This window comes from Psammomys obesus, unplaced genomic scaffold (assembly GCF_907164565.1).
Source record: "Psammomys obesus unplaced genomic scaffold, mPsaObe1.curated_primary_1811, whole genome shotgun sequence".
NCBI classification, from domain to species: domain Eukaryota; kingdom Metazoa; phylum Chordata; class Mammalia; order Rodentia; family Muridae; genus Psammomys; species Psammomys obesus.
In genome coordinates, this window is record NW_026596039.1 from 20,239,618 (window position 1) to 20,265,752 (window position 26,135).

A 26,135-nucleotide genomic window follows, 5' to 3' on the forward strand; every position below is an offset into this window, starting at 1 on the left:
TTCCTGCAGTTCACAACAGCCGCTCTAAACAATACTGTCACAATGGCCACATTTTAGAAACAATAAAAACTAAGAAGACAATTGATTTGATTGAAGTATTTTCTTTACATAACTCAAAGCCACAAATGAAGTATCTTCAATTCATTAAAAATTAGAAAAATAAAAGGATAGAAGAGAGCTCTTTTGTGGTTTCTAACTCTCAGAAGTACGTGTGTGTGCACTCGCTACTACACACCTGTATGGAAGCCAGAGGTCATAGTGTCATAGAACATAGTGTCAGCTGTGTTCTATCACGTTCTACCTTCAGTTTTTGCGGCTGGGTCTCTCCCTGAGCCTGAAGCTTACCTGTCTCAGCTAGGCTGGATGATCAGAACTCCTGGGATCCACCTGTCCCTTTTCCCAAACCCTTGGCTGGAGTGTGCCACCTTTATGTGGGGGCTTGGGAGTCCAAACCCAGGTCTTTAGATTCACACACCGAATACCTGAATTACTGAGCCCTCTTCCCCAGTCCCAAATCTAGTTTTGCAGAGGGATACAACAACACATAAAAGCAGCCATCACTGGAAGAGATCTTTCTTCTGTCGGACACTGAGCAGGTCCTGGGAGCACAGAGATGGGCAGAAGCCCCATTCACGAAGAACTCCCAGCATGGCACAGAAACTAGGAACATTAGTAAATCCTGGCAGATTAATATGGTGGCTGTAATGAAACAGCAAAGAGTACAGAAGGCTGCTGTGTGAAGAGCTGCTTAGAGAAGGAAAGAGAAGGGCCACTGAAGTTTCTTAGTATTACAACAAGCGGGTTCTCAGACATCTGGGAGAAGACTATTTGTTATTGGGGCAATCAGGGCGATAAATGGAAAGACCATGTCATATGACTTGTATGGTTGTACCATAGATTGGATGTAGGAGAAATAATGCTGAACAAAAGCCAGACAGTGAGGAATCTCTGATGCCCTGCTATGCAGTTTAGAGTTTCTCCCACAGGCAGTGAACAGAGAAACACGACAGTCAGATCCACATTTAGGAAGGATCTGTAGGCACACGAATGGTAGAGAAGCAGCAAAGCAACAAAAACAGTTAAAGAAGCAGCATCAACTTTAGTAACAGCTTCCATTTACTGAATGCTCACGAGTCAAACGTTCAGTGAAGTTAGCACGCCACATGCTTCTTTCCTCTTTTCTAATTCAGTCTCGTCACTAACCAGATGAGATGCCAAGTATTACCATCCCCGTGAGTTTTCAGGTTAAGAATCTTTCCAAGTGATAAGAAATTTATAATGGTGGACCAGAAACTGGTTACTTTTAGAGTAAAAAACATGACTTATGGAGATCTGTAAGGAGACTAGGACAGCATCTTCAGTTGCGTAGCTGGTCCTCTGTTGGACCCTGGATCTAAGTTCCACATGGCTCATATATCAACCCTTTCAGAATATTCTCTTCTGACAGGAGTGTACAAATCTTAGCTAGCGGTTCAGGTCTATATTCTAAGAGACATTCTGTATCTGAAAAGAACTTTTCTAGCACTAATGCCACTATTATAGACATCATGAGATTTAAGGCCAAGGAAGGAAAAAACAATGCTTAAAAACCTGGCTTTCTCAAAGAACTGCACTATGCCATAAGATTTGTTTTGCTACCAAAGTGGAAAGATCTAAATGTAGTTATTTTAACAGTTGTTTGCTTTACTTGACTAAGCAAACATGCATCATGCTAGCTGTTCAATGTTGCAGCACAGTTTGTGTAGCCTGACAGGTGGGACTTCCATTGCTCTGGAAAACTTTCTTCTAACTTAAAGAAGAGAGGAAAACAAAATAGTTCACAAATTCTCTTGACATCATTTTCAACATACTCACTGGTTAATAACTATGATCCTTTAAAAAGACACTAGCGACTCTTTAAAAACAGCTGTCCAGTGGCATAACAAACAAATTTTAAGTTGACTTATAAAGCTAAATATGCAAATACTCCCCAAAGGCCAATTCAATATACCTCTCCATATGCCCCAAACTTCAGGTGGTACAAGTCACTCTTCACTCCCAGCATCTGTTGTCATATGTTAAAATTCCAAATGCCTTTATCAGAACCAGTTGTTCCTTCTGCTTATAACCTCACTTAACTGCTTTCTTAACCAAAGCTCTTCAACAAATTATTGTGCCATGTCTTTTCACGTGACGACAGCACCTCACACTATTGTGTATTTAGCTGTTTGTCTTTGGTACTAGGATGTAAATTCCTTGCGGACAGAATTCAAGCCTTACTATTCTTATATATTTCTGAACTGCCCAACACAGTGAAAGGTACATAGTAGGTACACAATAAGGCCACTTTCTTTATGTCTTTTCTTTTGTTTCCAAATTTGACAATGACTCTTCTAGTTCAGTGGCTTTCAACAATTTGATCAGAAACCCTGAAGTGTTCATGAAAGCTTATATAGTCTTTTTCCAAGGGGGAAAGTGGATATATATAGAGACACGAATATTTTCACTTTCAGAAGGTTCACAGCCCCAGGACAGACTTCTGCACCAGATCAAATCCAGTGGTCCTTCCTTCATTTTCATCATGACTCACTTTGCATGTGAACTGTTTTGATCCTATTTCTGGGATTTGGGTCATTCAGCTTTCTTCCCCAAGAATGCTTGTGCTATGTCAAATGCTTTTTAAAGTCAACCTCAGGCCCCATCTTTCCCAGGATCCTTTCTATATTTTTTATATAAATTCTTCCTTGCTCTGATTTCTAGTCTGGTATCCCTCAATTATGGTGCCTGCGCTTAAAAGCTAATGAAGGATAATGAAGCCTGAAATTTAATGGATAATTAGATTAATCTGAACACAGTCAACTATGAAATTTAGCACCCCTAACCTCTGCAATAAGAATGCATTCAGTTTAAATCAACTCTGGACGGTCTTCATGGCCCTTGTGTTCTTACCTAGCATTGATTCATGGCCTCCAGTATCTATCACTACAGTGATCAAAGGCCCCCTTCCCACATTTACTACCGCTTACCCAAGGACAAATCCTACTTGCTCACCATCTCTGTATCTCCAGTATTTTGCATAGTACCTGGCATAAGAGGGATTCAAATATTTGATAAGTAATTTTCTATAACATTAAAAATTAAGGGCTCTTTATTTCATCCACCAGGTAAAGTTCCTGAATTCTTTCCACTCTATAATTGATAAGTTCATTCTTCTGAGCTCCCAGAGAGGGAGTTTCTATAAAAGTATCTCACATGCTCTGTACTAAAACAAAGTCTTTTTTATTTAGGCTCATGAACACAGAAAAGTTAGTGTAGGTACAATAAAATTTAACTAGAGAACATTCTGAGGAAAACATGGCTTATGGTGAGAAGTAAAAGTTCAAAAATTTCAAAGAAGAAAAACATTATGATATTTCTTGTAAATTCAGGCCTGTAGTTTATAACCAAAAAACAAGGCATACAGGACATTTATAATATAAACCAACCTGACACTTTCCTTAGTTACAAAAAAAAAGAACAACAACAACAACAAAAAACTTAGAAATGTAATTGTAGGCAACACTATTGAGCCCCAAAGCACACAGATCCAAAGTAAAAGCACCAAGAGGTTCTAACTAGTAAGGTATGCCAACACAGGGCCCTCCAGCTGGCAACAACAATAAATAACCACTTACTGTGCAAAGTAATACATTAGACATTACAGAAACTATCCATAAGATAAGTAAGCTATATTAATAAAAGCAACAGAAGGAATGAAGTGATAACGTATCTTAGGTTCATACAGATACAGTAGTACATAGGATCAGAAAAAAAAGGCTCTACAAGACTTCTGAACTAAGCCTTAAAATATCAGTACATATTAATACGAAGGAAAGCCTTAAAAATATCAGTATATATTAATATGAAGAAAAGCAGAAAATTACTATCCTTTTACTTGCTATGTTCACCAGAAATTCATTTTTTCCATTTAGAAGGGGCCTGAAGCCATTACGCAAGACAAAAAGCTGACAGGACTCCAAACAGTCTCCCTTCTCGGTAAGGCCCACAGACAGGTGAAAGACTTACCCTCAGGCTGCGTTTCTACTCGTAGAGGGGCTGAACTCTCTCCAGAGCCATGTTTATTTTGAGCCATAACTTTGAAAATATATACAGTTGCTGGCATTAAGTTCTGAATGGTCACCTGCATCTCTCCTGGCTGACTGGTATTCTCAACACGCTCCCTTGGATAAAGAAGGGTTTGGAAAGAAACTGATCAATACAGCATAATTCTAGATAGTTTTAATTTCCAGCTCATGTGAAAATCTAATCATTAAGTCACATTTACTTTCAAAAGCAAAACTGAGGCTTACCAAGAACAGCACATGGAGACTGACAGAAGAGCAAGTTGTGAATACTTGGAAGCTGTGGGCAATCGCCCCAACATTACTGACATCATTGATTATAACCAAATACACACAAAACCCACACAACTCAGCAGGGTGTGTATACAAAGCAAAAAAGGTCATAAATTGGAAGGGTAACAATAGGTAGAGTTTGAGAGAGGCAAAGAAAAAGGCAAACAATGTAATTACATTTTCATTAAAATTTTTTTAAAAAATGAATCAGTAAAACAAAGAAGCCAAAGAGGATGCTACACTATAATTGGCTACGCCGCCTGAGAGAATATTTTAGTAATAAAAATTATTGTTTAGCAATACCCCAAATATCCAACAATACTATTTTGTCTTTGTCTAAACTTTTAAGTTACCAGATTTAGAGGAAGAATATCAATTGATTTCTTGAGGTTTCTGAATCTTGTTTTGATCACCAATGACTTCTGTTAAATGGAAAAGACCGTGCTTTCTCTAAACTAAAAGTTCTATAGAGCACAGGCGACGACTCACCTGTATATAAAGTTTTAAACAAAATATCTCCTAGGAAAACAACTGGAGATGGTATTGTACTCAAGACTGAAGTTAAGACTGTTACTCACATTCACATGCTACACAAGCACTGGGCAGAGTGCTCACACACAGAAGACTCACACACATACAGAATTAATAAACATTTGCTTTCTGATGTGTAAATCTTATATTGCTGAAAATGTGTGTACCTTTTGCTTGTTCCTCTCTGAAAGGTGGGGAAGTAGGAGAAATCAGTGGCATTATTAAAATCTGAAACAAATTTCTACAGAATCATTGTTATAAAAAGGAAATCAGGAGTAAGCATGATTCCCAGAGATGAAAACACAATCTGAGAAGGCTCCAATATACTGGTCTATATGAACTAAGTTTCTCTTCAGAAAAAACAAAACAAAACAACAACAACAAAAACAAACAAACAAGCAAGAAAAGCAATGTCAAGACAGGAATCAGAAAACACTATTCTCAGACTATCCGTGAGGTTACAATGGAATTGAGGTTTGAATATTACAGCTTAATCAAATAAGAAAGAAAAACGTATATTTTATATTAAGACAGTGTTGGACAAGAAGTGAGGTAATTTAATTCCAGTTATGATAAAGTTGTTAGCCTGCCAAGAGACTGGTCAAGTCACTAGGTCTTTTTGGGTCCCACTTTCTTTAGGTATTTAATAAAAGAATGAGGCAGGGTGGACAACTTTTTCGTAAAAGTAAAGCTTAGAGGCAAAACACTTTGCTTATATAATGCTTAAAAAGTCACTATTTTAAAACATAGAAACAATTATTAGGTCCTGAATCACAGAAACAGCAGCTCCGACTTGGCTGGTGTTCATATATGCACCCTAGATGTAGACTAGCAGCAACATCGCAGCATCCACCTTGAGAACACTCTGAACACTGGGAGTAACTCTAGCATCTCATTTAACAGCCAATACCAGAAAATAACTGATGTTTACAACACAGGCTTTTGAACAGTAAAAAGTACAATTATTTCGTATGTATAAAGAAAGACAGGCAGAGGACCCTCTGGACTACACAACTTGGGTACCCAACACAACTACTTATGACCAATGTATACAGTGCCACCTGATGGTGGAATTTTTAAATGCAGAAATAGAAGAAATTTGCCTACATTCTTACAATGTATTATTATTATACTGTGTAAAATAATTTATTATCCTTGTTTTTTAAGCTAATAAATATAAGTTCCAGAAGGTTGAATAAACTGTTTATGAGACAAAACAATCACAACATATTTTTTCACTTCAGACTTCTTTTATTCTTCATTGCTTGTATTCAGAAACCAAGCTTAATGAAGTAACAAAACTTAGCCTCATTTTTCCTCCATTCTTTAATTTTTATTTTTTACAATTTATTCATTTTATCTCCCAATTGAAGCCTCCTCCTTCATCTCCTCCCGATCCCACCCAACACTTAGCCTCTTAAAGAATCTTATCTTTAAAAAAAATTATTATTATTTATTATAACTTATTCATCTTGTATCATGGCTGTGGTCCCCTCCCTTATTTCCTCCCTATCCTGCCCTCCCTCCCTCTGCTCCTCCCATGACCCTCCCCGAGTCCACTGAGAGGGGAGGTCCTTCTCCCCTTCCCTTTGACCCTAGCCTATAAGGTCTCATCAGGACTGGCTGCATTGTCTTCCTCTGTGGCCTGGTAAGGTTGGTGCCTCTTATGGGGAGGTGATCAAAGAGTCAGCCACCGAGTTCATGTCAGAGACAGCCCGTTTCCTTTACTAGGGAACCCACTTGGAGGCTGAGTTTCTCTGTGTAGTCTTGGCCATCCTGAACTCGAACTCACAGAGCTCCACCTGCCTCTGCCTTCCTCAGTGCTGGGATTAAAGGTGTGCCACCACATCTGGCTTAAAAGAATCTTCTTTAATGTACTTCCCACATTTTCCCTACCCACTGTAAGTCACTGCTCTTATTTTTATCCAGGCTATTAACTGCAGTGTTCAGATTAACAAACCTGCTGTTTCTCTGGCTTTTTCCCTTTCTCCTACCACATCCTTGAAAAGTACTCTCAAAAATACTGCTAACTACAAACTGTTAATACCGTCAGAGGGCACAATTCTTGAGAGTGTAAAATGGTCCATTCTTGTTTGATTATGCCCAGATAGTTCCTGGCATTCCAACACGTGGTTCCAAATGTGCACTCCATTTTTAATCTCATACTGCTTTCTACCAAAAGTTCTGGGTTAGGGAGGTGAGGTTTACGGTCTCACCATCATCACATCAGCCATGGAAAGTGAACTATTATGTTGTGTGATTGTCACTGTAAAAGGTCTCACCTGGCCCTCTTCTGGCTGCCATCATAAGATTTGTAAAATCTAAAAATTTAACAAATGGCACTGGGATAAAATGGCTCCAATACAGAGTAAAAGTGAATAGGAACTTGTGTGTGGGCATTTAGGGAAGGCCTGAGGGGTGTAATCAGAGCATGACAGATAGGAAGCCAAACATAAGTATTTGTTTGGGAAATGTATTTAAGGCAGATGGATTAATAAGGCAAAGGTCCTGTTGTAGAAATTATGCATAAGAATAACTGGATTCCTTCTTCTCTGAACTTACATGACATTTACAATTAAGACATTAGAGTCACCTGTAGGTTATTTTGCCATTGATACTGTAACTCCTTAAGGTCCGTGTGCTGCTACTGCATCCTTCCACTCTGCCGGTGTGAGTTTTGTTTTGGGGAGGTTTTGTTGTTTTATTTCTTATTTTTATGCTGTTTTATTTTTCAGTTTTTTGTTCTTAGCACTTACCACTCTCTTAACTTCCTCTGTTTTATTTAATGTCTTTCATGCTCAGTAGACTGGTAACACTGTACCATCTTTTTATGTTCAGGACTTTGTAAAATCTCAACCAACCTGTTTTCAGTAATCATCTGATGTGTAGTCCAATCTATCAGGATAAAATTATGTTACTGAGACATGTGATGAGGTAAAATCATGGGGTCCTGCACCTGGCCAGCTTGGTGGTCTGGCCAGAAATACTGTCCATATATAGCAGTTACAGGAACACTAGCAAAAAAATAATTGTTACTTGACATGTTAGGGCCCAAAGCTGAGCACACTGAAAGAATATACAACAGTTAGCAGGTGACACAGACCTTTCACAGAGTTCATAATTTGGCGGGGAAAACAATATAAATACATGTGAAATAACTGAACATCCTTAAGTTAATCTCATTATTATAACTAATCGTCAGTATTAGTTTTTAGACTGGCTTCACTAGAAAATGAGTTTACTGAGAAGGAAAATTAGGGTACACAGACAAATAAGGCCAGGCTGTGGGATGAAGTGGTCTGGAGAGCCTATACATCCTCCTATGAACAGTATGAGCTCTTGAGATGGGAGGACATAACAGGCAATTTACCAACAGTGCAGTCTTAGGGAAATTACTCTTGAGTCCTCTTGTGACATCAAAAAGACCCTGAAGATACAGTATTAAATTCATTTGATTAATAAATTAAACCTCCTTTAATCTCTACACTCTGAATCAATCTTATGAGTGTCAGAGACATGTTTCAGTGGCAACATTTTCCTAGCATGCACATTGATTTGATCTGGTTTGAGTCCCTAAACTAAAATCAGTAAACAAAACATACTAGGCACAGTCCCGGCTGCATCTGATGTTTCAACCTAAACAGCTTTATCTGCATTCTCCCATTATTTCATAAAGGCAGGGAAAAAAAGACTAGAATTCTAGGATTTCAATGTGCTTGGAGTTTATATAATGATCTAAATAACATTAGAAAAGACAAACTCCAATGATTTTATTTTCTGGATTGAAAATTCGTATAAATCCTGCGCAATAATGAGGTAAGCAGGGCGAGGCAGGGATGCAAGATGCTGCCCACTGGCTCCAAGGACACAGCACTTACCTAGCCACCCCTTCCTTGGTGTAGAACACAGAATAGGTGAGATTGTCCCCGTGAGGGTCGGATGCAGGTGTGCGCCATGTCAGTTTGATGAAGCGAGTAGAGACCAGGGAGGCCACGACATCCCGAGGAGCTGAAGGCAGTGGTCCCGTTGTGGCTGGTGCTAGATGGTCAGTAGTGGCACTGGTCAGTGAAGTGGGAGGTAATGTTGGGATGGCAACATCTTGTCATGTGCAAACATTGGGGAATATGAAGGGCAAACCACGACGGTTTTTAAAGAGAACAGAAAAAAAAAGAAATAAACAAAACCACGATGGGAAATAAAATAAAATGAATGAACATAAAAAAGGCCATTAAACTGAAGGCTAACATGCAGGCCTGGGGTAACTACTGCAAACTAATGGAGATATTCAAGACATATCACTGTACATCAAGCAGATTTTCTGATTTGATAAGGGTTGCGGGTAAGGAACAGGGAGGTGACAGAAAACACATCTTAAAAGAATAACACATCTTACGGTGGCCAGGTAATTTTCTTAGGAGTGAAGTCAGCATGCAACATTTGTCAAACTTTGCATATAACTCTCATGGTTTGATGGACCTAAGCATTTTCCACTGTACCAAACTATTTAAAAAAACCTATCTATAATGACTAAAGCATAGCTAATCCTCACTATATCCAACAAAGAACCTCAAGGGAAAGTCTGGGGACTGGAGGGTTATGACTTCACTGTAGCATGCTTTTCAGCTGCACTTTCCACTCTACTATTAAGCTCTGGTTTTCCATACGGGCAATACCAAGGGAAGCGACAACCTTCCTCATCTTGATAAATTATACTTCATTTGTCATCATGCCAATTTGTTTAACTCTAACATTATAAAAACCTGAACCAAAATTTCCAAAACCACAGAAACAATCTAGGTCACTCAGGCTCCCCGCCAGGGTGTTCACCACAGCGTAAATGCAAACAGCTTTGGACATGTGTGCGGGGGTGAGGCAGCAGTGCAGGCACTGAGCCGCCGCCACAAACCTGTTCTTCATGGCCTAATCTGTTAGGCAGTTCTGATTTTAGAAATCTTACTCCTTGTAGGCAACCTGATTTTTCCTTTTAGAGACAAAAAGAGTTTAATCTCATACATCCCTACACCCCTAAAAGGGTCTCACATTAAAAAAAAAAAAAAAAGAAAGAAAAAAGTTACTACACACTTCCTGGGGAAGCTCGCAGAAAACAGGTAAAGAGAAAGTAATTTGTAGACTGCATTTCTTCCACATCCATCATTTGGTGGAGCTTGAACCCAGGGCCTCCCCAGTAGGCTAGGTAAGCACTCTTACCTCATACTTAGTTTTGAATTAAGTCATAGAACAACAGGGCAACAGTCTCTTAGAAGTATCTGAGCACTTTTCACATGGAACTGCCTCATTATGTGGACTACTAAATCATCACAATTCTGTAGTCTGTGCTACCACAGTGTCTCAGTCTTAAAGATGGTGTCACTTAAAGGACCTAAAATCATGTGTCCTGGGTCACATAAGTGGTGGAGCAGTAAATCTAACTTTGACTTTTATTTTAAAAGGCCTCTGATTTAGCCAACAAGACAATGAGAACTTGATTTCCAATCTGGATATGCCAATTACTTGTGTCACTTTGGGCAACTTACTTCTTTCTTGCTCTCTTCTTTTTGTGTCTACCTCCATGGAAGAATTAGTCTATTAAAATTTAAGATTATAACATTTTTCTTCAGCCCTAAGTACAAACTTTACTGAGACACATACTCCTAATGTGAAATAACAATGCTCACAGAGTTCTAGGACATTTCTGTGGCTTAAAACACTTAAGTTTAAAATCAACCTATCTAAAGTCCACAAAACTGAAATGTCTAAAAACTACTCCAAAGTTTTACAAATGTTAATCAGCTATCACAGGCCCAAAGATTAAGTAAAAGCACAGATCCTGAGGCCATATATATGCAATTAAAATATTTTTAAAAATTATGCTGTTTTGTTCCCCTTTTGCCATTAGAATTTACTCCCGAGAATCAAAGATCTGACCACTCATTCTGCACCAAAACTTCTGACAGAATAAGCCTGAAAACCTTAGCACTTGGCTCACAGTCCTCCACAGGCTGATCCCAAGCTAGCCCCTCAGCCCAGGAGGCACTGCTGTATGACAGAACCTATCTTTCGTGCTGTTGTGAACCTTCCTAGCTCACTGTACGATAACAAGCCTTTGAGCTTCTCTGTCTTCACTGTTCCTACAGCCAGAGCAACAGCAACCAGACAGTCTGGGTTTGACAGCTTCACCTGGCTAACGTTATACATACCTGAAGCTGTTTCTCAAGGTGGAAATCACTAAATTCTGTGCTGCGCATGTTGCCTTTGGTTAAGAAGATCCAATTATTCTAATCTGACGCCTATTTAAGTAAGTGAAGTGAGCTGTGAGTAGGCACATGTGGGTTTTGTTTTGTGCTCTGATTTCCAAGTTCCTTCAAGAGGGTGTCTTGGAAAAGGTTCTTTCTTCCCTCAAGCAGAAACCTCTATTATATTGGTAAGTCCCAGGGGTGTTCATGGTGACATTGCCTTGGATCGGGTGAGCTCTACATGATGCATGAGTGTCAACTAAGGCACAGTTTCACACTGTGTCCTATGTGAGAGATGTTAGTTAAGGAGACCAGAAAGAAAGAAGAGAGGGGGTTGGGGTAATGTGAGGCTCCAGTGCTAAACACCTCTGACAATTCTACAGAAGAAAAATCCTATTTTGTTTGCTAATGTAACACTTCTAAGTATTAATGATGCAATCTCTTCCCTCAGAAGTCAGTTCCTGGTACCTAGATTAAACACTAGCCAAGGTCCTGTACTACAGAGAGCCTACTGAAAAGAGCCTCTGAAAACTGCTCTGGTTGCTCAACCCTGTAAGTAGTCCATTTCATACTTTAATACAAAAACAAAACAAAATGAAACAAAACGCAGTAAGCCAATTATAAAAATAACTTGAAGAACCAACATTTCCTTTCCTGTAGGGGGCACAAGGGCCTTGTAGTCCAGAAAAGTATTATAGGAACCAGGACTATTAATCACAAAGGTGTGTCTCCTCAATGAGAGAGAAAATCAAATACCTGTATTCCATCCAGAAAGCTAAGAGTGGAGGTTGTTAATGAACTGGTGACATTTTTGCTCTCTATGAAGGCAGACCTCACCCAAATGTCTCAAAATGTTTATCCCAGACTCTTCCCTTCCTAGACCTTTACTCATCCTTAGGGAAGATGTCACATGTATTATAGTGAGAATTTTGGAATTTTGGTTTCTTTAAAAAACAAAGAAATATTCTAGGAATGTGTTTCTGTTTTAATACAGGTGTGAGGATATGGGACTGCTTTGGATCACCAGGATTAGAGGAGGGGTATCCCGGGGTTATGAGATTACCATCAGCTTTCCTACCTAATAGTTGAACAGCACATGGCTGCTAATGGTGTGGAACAGGGTTTTGATGAGATAGAATGGCATCCTATAGAAATGATAGATCTAAGGTGTTTTTTCAAAGAGGACATGATTTCATATGGAAAGTACTCACTTTATGTGAAACAAATGCTAAATAACTGGGCTACTCAAAACAGAATTATTCCCCAAGACTAGAAGGGGTTGGTAACAGCTGTACTAGAGGCAGGTCCAAAGTTCCAACTGTTAACATGGTTGAGCAAAGAAGCCCAAATCACTGAACAGAGAAATAGAGCAAGGAGAATGAATATAGCAAAAGACCAGTTTGTAAGGTGGTACTCTGATATACAAGGGCAGATCCAATTAAATGAGGTGACTATAAGAGGTGGCTTTAAGAGTGGAGGACAAAGTTCAGAAGCCTGGGAAAAAGATTACAGAAGGGTCTGGAGAAGTCTTCAAAACATTTTTTTAAACAAAGACCAGTCTCAATAGTAAAGAAAGCCATATCAGACCCTGATGCAAAGCAGGTGTTGATGGAGACCTTGGCATTTGAACAATGTGAGAACCGAATGTAAAATGTTATTAGACCATTAAAGGCACAGGCAGTGCCCATGCAGGAATGGGTAAGGGAAATGACCGATATTGGTTCTCATATGTGCCATGCTAGCATCATAGGTCAAGTTATAACTAGAGGTCTCTGATATCAAAATGCCCGGTGCTTCAGTTTCATGAAATAGGGTCATTTGTAGACGGTGATCAAACTAAAAGCCTCATATCTTAAAATTCCCAATGCGTTAACTGCCAGAAATATGGTACTTTGCACTGGAAAAGTGAACAACCTGTTTCTAAAGACAATGGTTTCCCTAAATCTCAAACAGAAAGAACATCTAGGCTTCCTGAGGTGTGTATACGATACTGCAAAGGCCACCACTGGGCTCAGAAATGCAGATCCAGAAATTGATATCCAAGGTAATTTCTTACCATTGGGAAACGACCTTGGGGGCCAGACTCCAAATCTGCAGCAAAAGTCACAAGCCTGTTGTCAGCCAGAAAATAACAAACAGCAGAAAATAACAAGCAGCAGAAAATAACAAGCAGGCCGAAAACCCTCAACCCTCTATTGCAGATAGACTTTTTTTTTTTTTTCAAGTCAGGGTTTCTCTGTGCAATAGCCCAGACTGTCCTGGACTTGCTTTGTAGACCAGGCTAGCCTCAAAACTCATAGAGATCTGCCTGCCTCTGCCTTCTGAGGGCTGGGATTAAAGGTGTGCACCACAAACCCTAGAAGTATTGCAGATTTAATGCACACTACTGCAGGCAGTGATTCTCTAGACTTGAGCACAGATAAACATCTTACTCTAGCTCCAAAACTCAATGTTATAAAATAACTACTGGAGTTTATGGTCCTTCGCCCTTAGGGACAGTTGGGATGATACTGGGAAGGGGTGGACTGACTTCCCAAGGAATCACTGTGCATACAGGAATCATAGATGAACATTTCAAAGGAGAAATTAAAATTATGGCTATGTAAAAGGAGAGATGCAATTTAACACAGGTGATGGGACTGCTCAGCTAATACTGTTTCCCTACATCAAAGGTAAAGCTGCTCTAGCAGAAAGAAAAGAAGGGTTTGAAAGTACTAGTAAACATGTGTTCTGGAAAACAGTTGTTAATGATCAGAGGCCAAAATTAAAAATTCAAGTAAATGGTATTGAAATAGAAGGTTTGATGGATACAGGAGCAGATGTAAAAAGCAGATCATTTCACAAAAAAATCTTGGAATTCAAAGTGGCCACTTCAAAAGGTTTTTACCCAGTGTCTAAGAATTAGAAAGTTATCTCAGGTAAAACAAAATGTACAATGGGTTAAATGTGTAAGACCAGAAGGTCAAATAGATAAGTTAAGACCTTATGTGGCTGACATACTCATAAACTTATGAGGAAGGCATCTTTTACAACAGTGGGGTACTCAGATTAATATTCCTGCCATTCCAGAGACAGCCCATAATGAAACAAGGCGTAAAATGGTAACTGCTCCTGGGGAAAGGATTGATATAGGGCATCAAAAACAACCCCAGGCTGTGCCAATTGTCCAATTACAGGACAAACAGTTGTAGAAAGATCTAATTGTACCTTAAAGAAAAAGCTTATAAAACAAAACAAACAAAAACCCAGATACAGAATCAATAGTTTTCTGCTAACTTTACATTTTTAAATGTTAATAAGAAAAGAACAAGAGCCACTGAGAAACACTGGGCTATAGAAAAAAACAAAACCAAAGCCAAACAAAGCTGGAAGTCAATCAGCCTATCCATAAAGATGTATTAACATTAAAACCTGGAAGTCAATCAGCCTGTCCATAGAGATGCACTAACATTAAAGTGGAGACCAGACAAAGCTTTGAACTGGGGATGCAGATGTGCTTATCCCCACAGGAAACGAAAAGCATCAAAAAGGATGATGATAAGCTTGAACATCAAGCTTATGTTGGAAAAGTTGGCTACTGACCCAAAAAGGGCTCATTTCATTGTAAATGTCTGTTTATAGTTTCCCAAAACACACAGCACAATTAACAGCTTAAAACAAAAGGGGGGGGGGGGAGTTTGCAGTAAGAATTCTGAAATTTTTGTTTCTTTAAAAAAGTCAGAAATATTGTAAGAATATGCTTTTGTTTTAATCCAGGTTTAGGGATGTGGGCTGCTTTGCACTGTCTGCAGCAGCTGACCATGATTTGCCTCATGCTCTAGCAGATGCATGGTTTTGCCAGCTGCAGATAATTTCTGTGATTATGACATTTGGCATTCTGGGAACTTTTCAGAGGCTATATAAACGATAGGCTGGAGAGAGGCGAAAGAGGGATTTTTGGTCATTCAGGGAAGTTGGCTTAGGTTCCTTAGAAGTCATGGTCAAAGAAACAAAAGGAAAGAAATTAGATTCAGATATTTTCCTAATTCCTCTCTCCCTTCTATCCTTGTTTCTCTCCTACCTAGTGTTGGGGGTGAACCCAGGTGGGGGTAGGGGAATAATAAAGGGTAGGAAAAAGAAGAACCCACAAAGTAGCAAAGGTCACCTACAAAGCACTTTATGGCCTGCTGACCTCTCTGCTATTGTTCAGACCACACTGGATTCTAGGCCTTTTAGCTATAAAAGCCACCTTTATGGCTACATGTGCTTTGTAAAGAAGTTCCTATGTAGTTACACCTCAAACAGTACTGTGCACTTGGCATTGGACTGACTACTATGTGGAAACCTTTTCCCAACTGTACTGTGTTTTAAATGTGCTGACAACGAACCACCAGGCATTAGACTCCCAGAAGATGATTCAGGTAGATGAAGTCAATCTGGTTTTCATTCTCATCTCTTCATGTGGTTTCCTTCCCTGTCTGATACCTGCAGGGATCTCTCACTTTCCATTACATACAAATATTTCTAGTAGAATACAGATGGTATCTTCTTATCGTCCAAATTTTCTTTGATCCCCTTTGTTCCTTCCCTTAAGCCCTTTCCCTGCCTCCCCCTCCTCAACTTCTCAGGAGCCATGAGGTGAACAAGCTCTGCTACACTTTCCTTATGATATACTTCACTGCCATAAGCCCAAAGCAACAGAGATAAATGACCACCAACTAAAACTCTTCAAGAATGGGCTAAGCCCAAAGCAACAGAGACCACCAACTAAAACTCCTTAAGAATGAGCAAAGACAAATTTTTCTCCTTTCAAGTAGTTAACCCCAGGGATTTTATCACAGCAATGAAAAGCTGATTAACAGATGTCTTTATATTTACGCACATAAATAAAGAATCACATAATGCCAAACATGTTGCTTTGCAAACGTTTGTATACATATGGCTTGAAGAGGCTCCCACATCTGTATAAAATCAAATTTCAACATTCCCAATTGCTACAAAGTATTTCCAAGCACAGAATTACTTTTATCATTCCTTACATAGATTTCTGTTGGATTTTTTTTTGTTTTGTTTTGTTTTGTTTTGTTTTGTTTTTTTGAGACAGGGTTTCTCTGTGTAGCCTTGGCTGTCCTGGAACTCCCTCTGTTGATCAGGTTGTCCTTGAACTCGCAGAGACCCAACCTGCCTCTGTCTCCCTTAACGCTGGGATTAAAGGCGTGCACTGCTGCCACCACCAGGTTTACATAGGTATTTTCATTAACTCATTCACAGCTATTACCAGCAATGCTTCTGTAAATCTTATACATGTATTTTTATGTACATATATAAATATTTCTGGTATTCATTCCTGGAAATGGAAATGCTGAACCAAAGGTTTATGTATCTAAAAGTATGAAATATAATGGAGGTTAGTCTTCTGAAAGCCTGTTTGGGTTTGGATATTAGAATGTAAGCCAAGTGTATATCTGGGAACTCTACTTTTTTTTTTTTAATTTCAAGACAGGGTTTCTCTGTGTAGCTCTGGCTGTCCTGAAACTCACTCTGTAGATGAGGCTAGCCTTGAACTCAGAGATCTGCTTGTCTCTGCTTTCCATGTGCTGGGATTAAAAGCATGTGCAACCATACCTGGCTTAAGAACTATTCTGAAATAATAAACTGTCATGGTGTCCACTTAAATCCCACATAACTCAAATACCAGGTCAATGCAGGTGACAAAATTTATTGTAATCAAGCTGCTACTAATCAATCAGGACTTCAGAACAGATTAAGGAGCTGAACTACAACCCTGAAGGGACATTATACAGAATATTTAAGGGATGAAACTATAAAGCAAGGGAGAGTGGGTTAGGCTGTAGTATTATTTAATCATATTTTTGACATAAGGGGGTTGAACAAGGGAGTGTCCATCAATCAAGACAGGAGTAGGTTCCTGGGCCTGGGAAATGAACTTAGTTTGATGTCTGGACTCAGACATCTGTCTCCTTACAAGTTGTTCCTGAAATATCTGGATTAAGACAATTGTTTCCTTACAATAGGAGCTGTTCAGCTATTGGGAAGTCTCCAGCTTCCCTAGGGCCTGGGACCTTGAACTTAGTTTCTCCTTATGATTAAATGGAGCCTGAAATCAAAATGGTAGTACTTAGGTTTCTTTTGCTTGTTCCCAATAAGACTCCATAAATTCGATTTTGTATTACAGGAAAGTATTTTAAGTAAATTAAACTATATTAAGAAATAAGGCAGATATGAGGAAAATAAATGTAATGGAAATTCTACGTATTTCAAAGGGGCACACAAATCAGCTGACCGTGAGGAACTGTCAGTTCATCTGGAAGCAGGGATGACTTGGATGAGAAGAACACACAGAAGCCTGTCAAAGGAGCTCTGAGATGTCAACAGCCTCCAGAACATTTATACTCAGGTAACTAGAGGAGATCTGGGCTTAGAGGTGACTACGGGAAGAATAAGAATGGAGATGGCATGGAAGATACTATCTAATTCTCACCATCAAGGTTAACAAGAGCAAACAAGCATACTGATAAACACCATGTACCCCGACACAGAAGCACTGAAAGGTCACTTTCCATTTGTACTTCTTAAGGGGGGAAAACACATCAGCATAACCTTAAGATAATGAGAGAACATTATATTTTGACCAAAAGTGTTGAAGATATGACAGATCATTAGTCTACAGAACTGTCAAATTGAAAGAAACAGACCATAATGTAACATAAATGCAACATGGTATCCAAAAGACTCCAGGAGAAAGAATCCCTGCAACTCTTGCAAGCTTCTTTCCTGTAGTTTCTCTCCAGGAGCCTGCTCTATAAATTCCAACTATCTTTCTAAACCCAACCCTTCCATCTAGGTCTCTGACCCTGCAGGTGATCTGCTCCCAGCTCCTCTAGGTTAGGAGTACCCTCATACCCTGGGGAACCAGGAAGTATTTCAGGCAGATAGAGGGGTCTCACATCACTGATTTCCCTAATCTTAGCAGTCATGACCCTGGCATGCTTGCAAATGTTTAAAATATTTCTTTTATGTTCTCTCTGCAGTTTGTTTGTTGTCTTCTGGTTGTTTGCTGCAGAACTGAGTCCAGTATTCTATTATAGTCATATGTGCTTTAAATAGTGCAAAAATTAGATAATTTCCCTGAAAGAGGTAATACCATAATCTGAGTCATGATACTAACCATAATAAGTCAGTACAACAAACATAAGAAAGAAGCATAGGCTTCAGGGTAGTTCCTATCTTTCAATAAAAAGGAGAGAGAATACATTCAGGGCTGCCAAACTCCACTTACCCAAAATTTTTCTTGATAAATGACGTTATTAATTTCTTGATTTTAATGTTTGATTTTATTTTCACAAAAAGAAAAAAATAATTGTAATTCAAAAAGAAACACACACACGGGGGGAGGGGTGTTGACTCATGACTATAAGCTCAGCACCTGGGAGACGAGAAACATGGGTGCCACACTAGACTGGGCACCCACACAGAGAGAGCCTGCCCGAATACAACGAATAGTCATCTAAGCTGAGGACAACGATCGACTCTAAACTGCAGAGCACCTGCCTAGTATGTTGAAGACCTTTCTTGCTGCGGTGAGAAAAACACCTGTCAAAAGCAGCTAAGGAAGAAAGGACTTATTTGGGCTTATGGCACATCACAGCAAGGAACTGTGGCAGTAAGATAGAGCAATTTCTCTCTGTGGCAGCAGGAGATTGATCACATTATGCTGCAGTCAGGAAGCGGAGAGATGAATGCACTGTGAAAACAATGACAGGGTCTTGTTATGCAGTCCAGTTTCTATGGTTACAGGGAACCTTTTTAATCTCAGCCAGGTTCTTTGCAATGAGTGCAGGATGGTTTAGCTAGAGAGCACCACCACTTTAATGCCAGTAGAGCTGTCGTGTTCATAAATATGGCAGCATAGTCTACCAAAAACTTAAAAAGATAACCTATCATTTTAGACTGTATCTATCAGACAATGTCTTCACATTACCAGCAGGATAGAGATAAGCTGTTTTTATAAGTGCCATTGGAAAACCAATCAAATTGCTAGAAATGCCATTCTAAAATTACCAAAAAATGTGTACATGAAAGTTCACAGAGTTGAGTACTCATCCTGAGAATTCCTCTGCTGGGTCCTATTCTACAATTCTGATAGAGCAGTTCATTTCCCCCAAAGCAAACAGCTGGAAGAAAGCAATTAATAAAACAAACTTTTAAGAAACACAGAATCCAAGTAGAATCCAACAAAACACCTACTCTAATAGATGAAAAAGCTTGAGAAAAGCATTCACATTCAGTCAGGGGAACAACTGCACTAGGCTATTAGTCACAGCCCTTTATTAAAAATAGAAATAGTAACGGGATGAGAGCCGGGACACACATGCTTGGGAGTAATCTGTCACATAAAGAGGCCACTGTAAGGGCACAGCAGTTAGCGACTCCAAGCTGCGACCCGTGCTTCCAACTGTCTCTCGCTGTATCCGACAAGTGTCACAGCTTGCTAGTGAGATGCCAAGAATGACATAAATTTCTTATGATGTAATTTATCATTATTCCCAAGTTTTAAATATGACGAGCCAAAAATGAAAGCAAAGAGATAATGCTATGTAATGATGATGACTGAGAGACACCTTCATACACTGTCACAGTCTAATTTACAAACACCTGTCAGGGCAGGAATAATTTTTTTTCAGCAAAGCTCATGTAAGAAAATGTTATTAATTCTAAAAATCTGATTTTCAGGTAGAAAAAAGTCTTACTAATAATTTTCAAGGATCCTATGCTTAGAATAGGGCTTACTTAAAATGGCACATTCTTTTTGTTACGTATTATTTCTTTTAAAAAAAGATACATCAAATTGTCTTGTGAAAAGCTAATAGGAATAACAAGACTTGAAAGATGTTTTCAAGGTTTGTATGACAGAAGCAATGATAGACATCATTGAAGCAAAGATTTGACATCTACTTTTAGCTTGGGAATCATTTCCCAATTACAATCAGCATTATTTCAGTTCTAGAAAGAGAAATAGCAAAATGTCTAACGTGCAAATGACTCCCAAATATCTGAATATCCTCGAAACTGTCATGTATATTCAGATAACTTTATTGATAGCAGATAATAAAGAAAGCTTATCTAATTTTAAAACCATTTGCCATGTCTTCAATATTTATAAATGTTAATCCCCAAGGTAGGATTAAGACAGATATATTCAAGATCCTTTACCATATTTAAATAAAATCCATACAATTAATAACAAGTCAACAATCTGATGGAGAAACTGCTTAGGAGAGTATTTTTACAAAGAAAGGTCAGAAATTATGCTAAATAGTGTGCTCACTGACCACTGATATTAAAATGGTCCCTATTAAACAATGCGGGAAGCTCTCTCATACAAGTGATACAAACAGTGGACACAAATCCTTTTTTGCAGACTAATAGAAAAGAGCTATGTACATCAAATGGCCATGGCATGCATACTATAGAAAGTAGGTTAAATAAACATTCAATGACACTAGGGATTTCCTTTCTGCTGAAAGCCAAGAGCTAAAATGGCATTTAGAATCAGGCTTTGAAAGACAAACAAGATTTGATCCTGACAACAGGGAGGCATTTTAACATAGCAAAACAATTTAAGTAATAATGAGAACATGAACTTAACTGAGTTTGGGCAGAAGTTGTATCTCCACAGTATTACATGGTGTTTAGTACATATGTTTTCCTGTGATTCGGACAGGTGAGAGTCACATGCCAGCTTCAACAGATATACACGACAGGACAAGTTTACTTAACAAGCTTAAGCTTCAGTTCTTAGAGTACACACTCAGGAACGGTAGTTACATACACTGTTTATTCATGTAGGGAGAGGGAAAGGAGAGAGAGATAGACAAGGAGGAGAGGGAGAGAGGCTGGTTGGTGGAAACAAAAGAACAGAAAAACCTATATCCAAATCTGGTAGAGTTTTACTTTTCAAAAGAGCAGAAAAGAGGAACACTGGAAATATTCCATGAAGGATGCAAGAAAACAAATGAGTAGTTAGACGAAAAAGTATCCTTGGGACACCTAAGCCAGTGACAAGCTGCATTAGTTTTAGAAATCATTCCAAACTTTAAACTTCCTTCCTCATTCTCTCTCTGTCTCTCTCTCCTCTCCCTCCCCCCCTCTAACTCCATCTTTGGCTTTTGAGACAAATCTCACTATACAACCAAAGACACCCTCCATTTTACAATTCTCCTGCCTCAGTCTCTCAAGTGCTGGGATTACAGGCATGTGTCACTAACATCTGGCTTACTTTTATTCCTTTAAAAATATTTTTATTATTATCATTTATTACAGTTTATTCCCTTTGTATCCCGGCTGTATCCCCCTCCCTTGTCTCCTCCCTCTTCTCCCTCTATGCTCCTACCCCAGTCTGCTGATAGGTGAGGTGTTCCTCCCCTTCTATTCCTTTATTCTTAACTGATATAAAACTGTAGTTCCTCTTTAAACCATTATCGTATTGGCATGATCTAGTAGGAATAAAACAACACAAAAACGGATAAATGATGTAGGATGTAAACATTAATCAAAGCAAAACTGGCACTGGACAAGAGATGGAGGTCAGCACCACGGTGCTTATTTAACATGCTCAATGTATTAAGTTTGATCCCCAACACTATAAAAAATGATTAGGAAATAAGGCTACAGAGTTATCACATACCGATTAATTATGCTAATTTTAGGAAAAGTAGACTTCCGGGAAAAAAGAGCCAAAGAAAAAGCACAAGGAACACATACAGACACGGAAACATACAAAATTATACACAGAGAAATCCCATTAAAAAGAGAAAACTGGAAACCATAATGTAGAAGAAAAAGATCTATAAAGTAAAAAATAAAACATAAAAAAAGCCCAGGTAAAGCATTATGAGAACAACAACAAACTCCTAAAATAACACTGACTTTGTTTTGTATTGACCATCTCCTGAGTATGGAGACTACCCTTAAGTATGGCTTATATATCCAATGAGACTCTAGCAAGAAAATTCATTTTTCCTATGCAAGCAGTTATTGATTAGAGACACCTCTGTCCCACGGATAGGGGCTCGTGTTCACTTCTCCTCTCAGCAAGGGGACCCTCTCTGACTTAAACCTGGGCAGGACCTGTGCTTGCTGCTGCAGTCTCTGTGAGTTCAAAAATGATCAGTCCTACTGTGTCTAGAAGGCTTGGTTTCCTTGGTGTTTTCCATCCCCATTGACTCTTACAATATTTCTGCCTCCTTATCCCCAGGGAGAGATTTGATGGAGACACCTGACTTAGGACTGAGTGTTCCAAGGTCTCGCACTCTCTGCATTGTCCAGTCGTGAATCTGTATTTTCCCCATGTTTGTTTTGTTTTATTCTGATTTGTTTTATCTTATTTTACTGTAATTTTTACAGATGCCTGTTTTTCTAATGAGAGAGAGAAAGAAAGGGTGTAGATTTGAGTGGGTGAGAAGGTGGAGAGAAGATGGGAGGAGCTGCTGGAGGGGAAATAGTAATCAGAATATATCACATGAAAAAAATCCATTTTCAATTAAAAATAAAGCAAAATCCTAAAATAATAAAAATAAAATAATTAAAACAAACAGATTAGAAGATAATTCCAAATATCTTTTCTAGAATATTAACAGACAATAGGTGAATTACACAGTAGAAGACTAAGAAGAGATCACAGAATAAGCAACAAGAGGAATGATAGAAACTATAACATCATAAAATATTTTAAGACCTAAAAATGTGAACCTTTACATTTAAAAATTATGCTGGATGGCAGGATAATGTCAACTGGACGTGCTAAAAGAAAAGTGTACAAACCACATCATGAAAACACAATAGAAAGCCAGGTCAAAATTCTAAAGGTTTCCAGAGAAGGAAGGGGGCAACCTAAAATGATGAACTGAATGGAACTAATGCCTAGTAGTATGTTAAAATGCCCACTGCATCTGAAGACAAATAATGTATCCTCAGATACGCAATGCCTTAAAATTCTACTTCTTGCACATTCTGAGATATTTACTACAAAATATAATCAAGCCAGTTAGATGAACAAACTTCAAATGAATGTAAGAAAGTGACCTAGACAATGTGGTTTGCTGAAAGGCACAATGTGAGTAAGAAGACAGTGAAAACATAATGGACTTTTCTTATTGTCTGTTGAGAGGAAAGATTAACCCTAAGTGTATAGAGGGAGAAATCTGTCTAAATATGCCAAAATTTTAAGGGTAGCTGCATGATAAACCAGAAAGAAACAAATTAAGATAGCAGAAATAATGTTAGTAAGTAAAAAGCTATCTAAAAAAGTTGATACTCTCCAAAGAAAATGGCAATACAAATTCAAAAGCAGCACAGAAATATATTGCAATCAATGTAACTAAGAGAAAACATTACAATCAGTATCAGTCTAAGGTGAATTGAAAGCAAAAGGACTGACTAGGAGAAAAACAAGTGTTTCCTGCTGTTAAAAAACAATCTGTATTTTCTTGGTTGAGATATACTTTCCCATATTTTAATATTTGAAAGGCTGCATCTTAGAATTCCCCAGGGTCTGAGATTTTATGAACTAGTCATCCACCAGGGAGGTAAATCACATCTCCTACACTGACAACACAGCTCTGAATATATAAAGCAGCAAGCAATAGCTTGGGAACTGAACACATCAGTGTTTATGTTTCATTAGAAAGTTCTTGAGGCAGATCAGGTGGACAAAATTAGGTAAAGCTCTATAGAACTGGAAAACATAATTGACAAGTTTGGCTTAATAGCTATTCATAAACCATTAGATCTAGATAACATCCATAGAGCTGTCATCAAAGACTGGCTGAATTAGATCATGAAAAAGTCTCAAACTCTGTTGAGTTGGAAGATGGGAGGCTATTTGTTGAATTAAGGAAACTGTTTGAGACGCATGAAAATAATGTATTAGTAAAACCTGACAATTTTCTAGCAGTCTAGCAGCTGTTATTTGTGAACTTGGTACCCAGTTTCAATGGCTACAAAAGAATAACACACTTCCAAACGAAGGAATTCAAGGCTAACAAAACACTCATAATGCTCTTTAGTACAACTGCCAAATAGAAGACTGTGTAGGGAAAAATACAATGTGAGCAGGAACTCCCCAACACAGCCAAAGCTGTGTATTCTCAGTACTTGCTTTCAGTGCAGGGAACAGAGCTGTAAGGATCAGCTCCCAGACTTGCAGCTCCTTCCCTGAAGAAGTAGTGATTCCCTGGTTGAGAAGTGGCCTATGACTAGGGATATACGCTGGCGATTATCACTGCTGTTGTGTGTGCTCTTGCAGTGAACTGCTAGTTTAAACAAATGAAATACGAACAACTGAAGGAAGTTATAAAATAAAATATTCCGCCCATTCTGTGTACAGGAGGGAGTTTCAGTATTAAGGAAGTCAGCTGACTTTTTCCTGACATTAAAAATACGTGTTTTAAAAGGTGTGTCTGATATTAATGACGCACCAACCTCAGCAGTGAACCTTAGAAAAGACAGCTTTTTCCATCCTAAACCAAAATGGTGTCTCCCACATAAGATCTCAATACCCCAGAGGAGAGAAGACAAAATGTGTAAAGGTATTTCTACTCATTACCCAATCTGACCAACAAAAAGAAAATTTTGATTTTGTTTCAATGAGCTTAATGATTTACACTAACTCCAGTCATAACAAATTTTCATGATGTTGCATCTGGATAAACATAAACATTTTTAAGATTAAGCTTCAGAAACCAAGTCCTAGCAGTTTTTTAAAAAGTCTCTTCACACTGTTTATGAAAAACAAAAGATCTTTTACAAACCACTTTAATGTACTAAGATTTATGAGTATGAGCTGAAGAGGAACCAAACTTAGAAGAGAAAAAATAAAACGCCACCGAGCCAGAGCCCAGATAAAAGCCGTCACGTGTACTTTACTACCTGGAAGTGTGTGATGCTCAGGCGCGCACTGGGTAAAGCAACTCAGACAGTAATTCGGTGACAGAAAAGCTTGCTTTAAAAACAAGGCACACATCAAAAGCGTTAGGACAACATTACAGTTCTTATGAGGCAACTGTAGCATCAAATGTGATGATATTAAAAATTTTTTCTCAACTGCATTTCAAATTATACTTATTTCTAGTGATCTCATAAGCATGTATCAACTGGGAGATAGTCTCAACGCCAAAATTCCAAATCTAAAATGAAAAACACAACGATCCAGGATTGGCTCATGTGAGATCAAATCTGCAAGCATCCAGATTGTCAGTGATGTCTTTCCAGCACAAATGATAGTCTGCCAATTATGGCATTACTGTATAATTTAGCATCTTTTTAAATATAGCTTCCAATTAAATGATATTCATACATACTACCCTTCTGGTATCTTAGCTTTGCATAACATATTTCTTCTTGATAACAAAATATTAGCATCAAGTTCAAATTTAAGTTTGCTCTCTGAAAATTTCTAAGTGCATTTTTGAGTCCGGAAAGGTCATTTGCAGGGCTCTTCAATTTAACTGCCAAAAACTAAAAATTATTATTGATGCTGTACGTTGCTACCTTGGTCTCCTAAGTTCTAGTCATAAAATCTATGAGTTTGGCAAAGATGAACTTCATGTTCAACATTAAATAAACTATTTATACTTTAATTATATGTCAACCTTACCGAAGTTACCTAAAATTAGCATGTATTATATTATAGCTCAAGCATAACAACAACAAACTTTCCTGACCCGAAAAGACTAAGGATTACAATCTTAGATTTACATTTTCTCAGACAATTAGGAATAGTGCTCTCTCAAGATCCAGCTATACCACTCCTAGGAATATATCCAAAATATGCTCAAGCACACAACAAGGACATTTGTTCAACCATGTTTGTAGCAGCTTTATTCATAATAGCCAGAACCTGGAAACAATCCCGATGGCCCTCAATGGAAAAATGGATACAGAAATTGTGGTACATTTACACAATGGAATACTACTTAGCAATTAGAAACAAGGAAAT

At 38.4% G+C, this 26,135-nt stretch overlaps 1 protein-coding gene across 1 annotated transcript in view; it reads right to left on the bottom strand.

Annotated features, from left to right (window-relative positions):
- The window catches only part of Neo1 (neogenin 1), a 193,184-nt gene that overhangs the window by 56,596 nt on the left and 110,453 nt on the right, over positions 1-26,135 (bottom strand). The window contains exons 11-12 of the mRNA XM_055622080.1: positions 8,783-9,002; positions 4,045-4,199 (exon numbers count right to left, since the gene is read on the bottom strand). Of these exons, the coding sequence (XP_055478055.1) occupies positions 4,045-4,199; positions 8,783-9,002 (375 nt within the window). The remainder of the gene's footprint in view (positions 1-4,044; positions 4,200-8,782; positions 9,003-26,135) is intronic.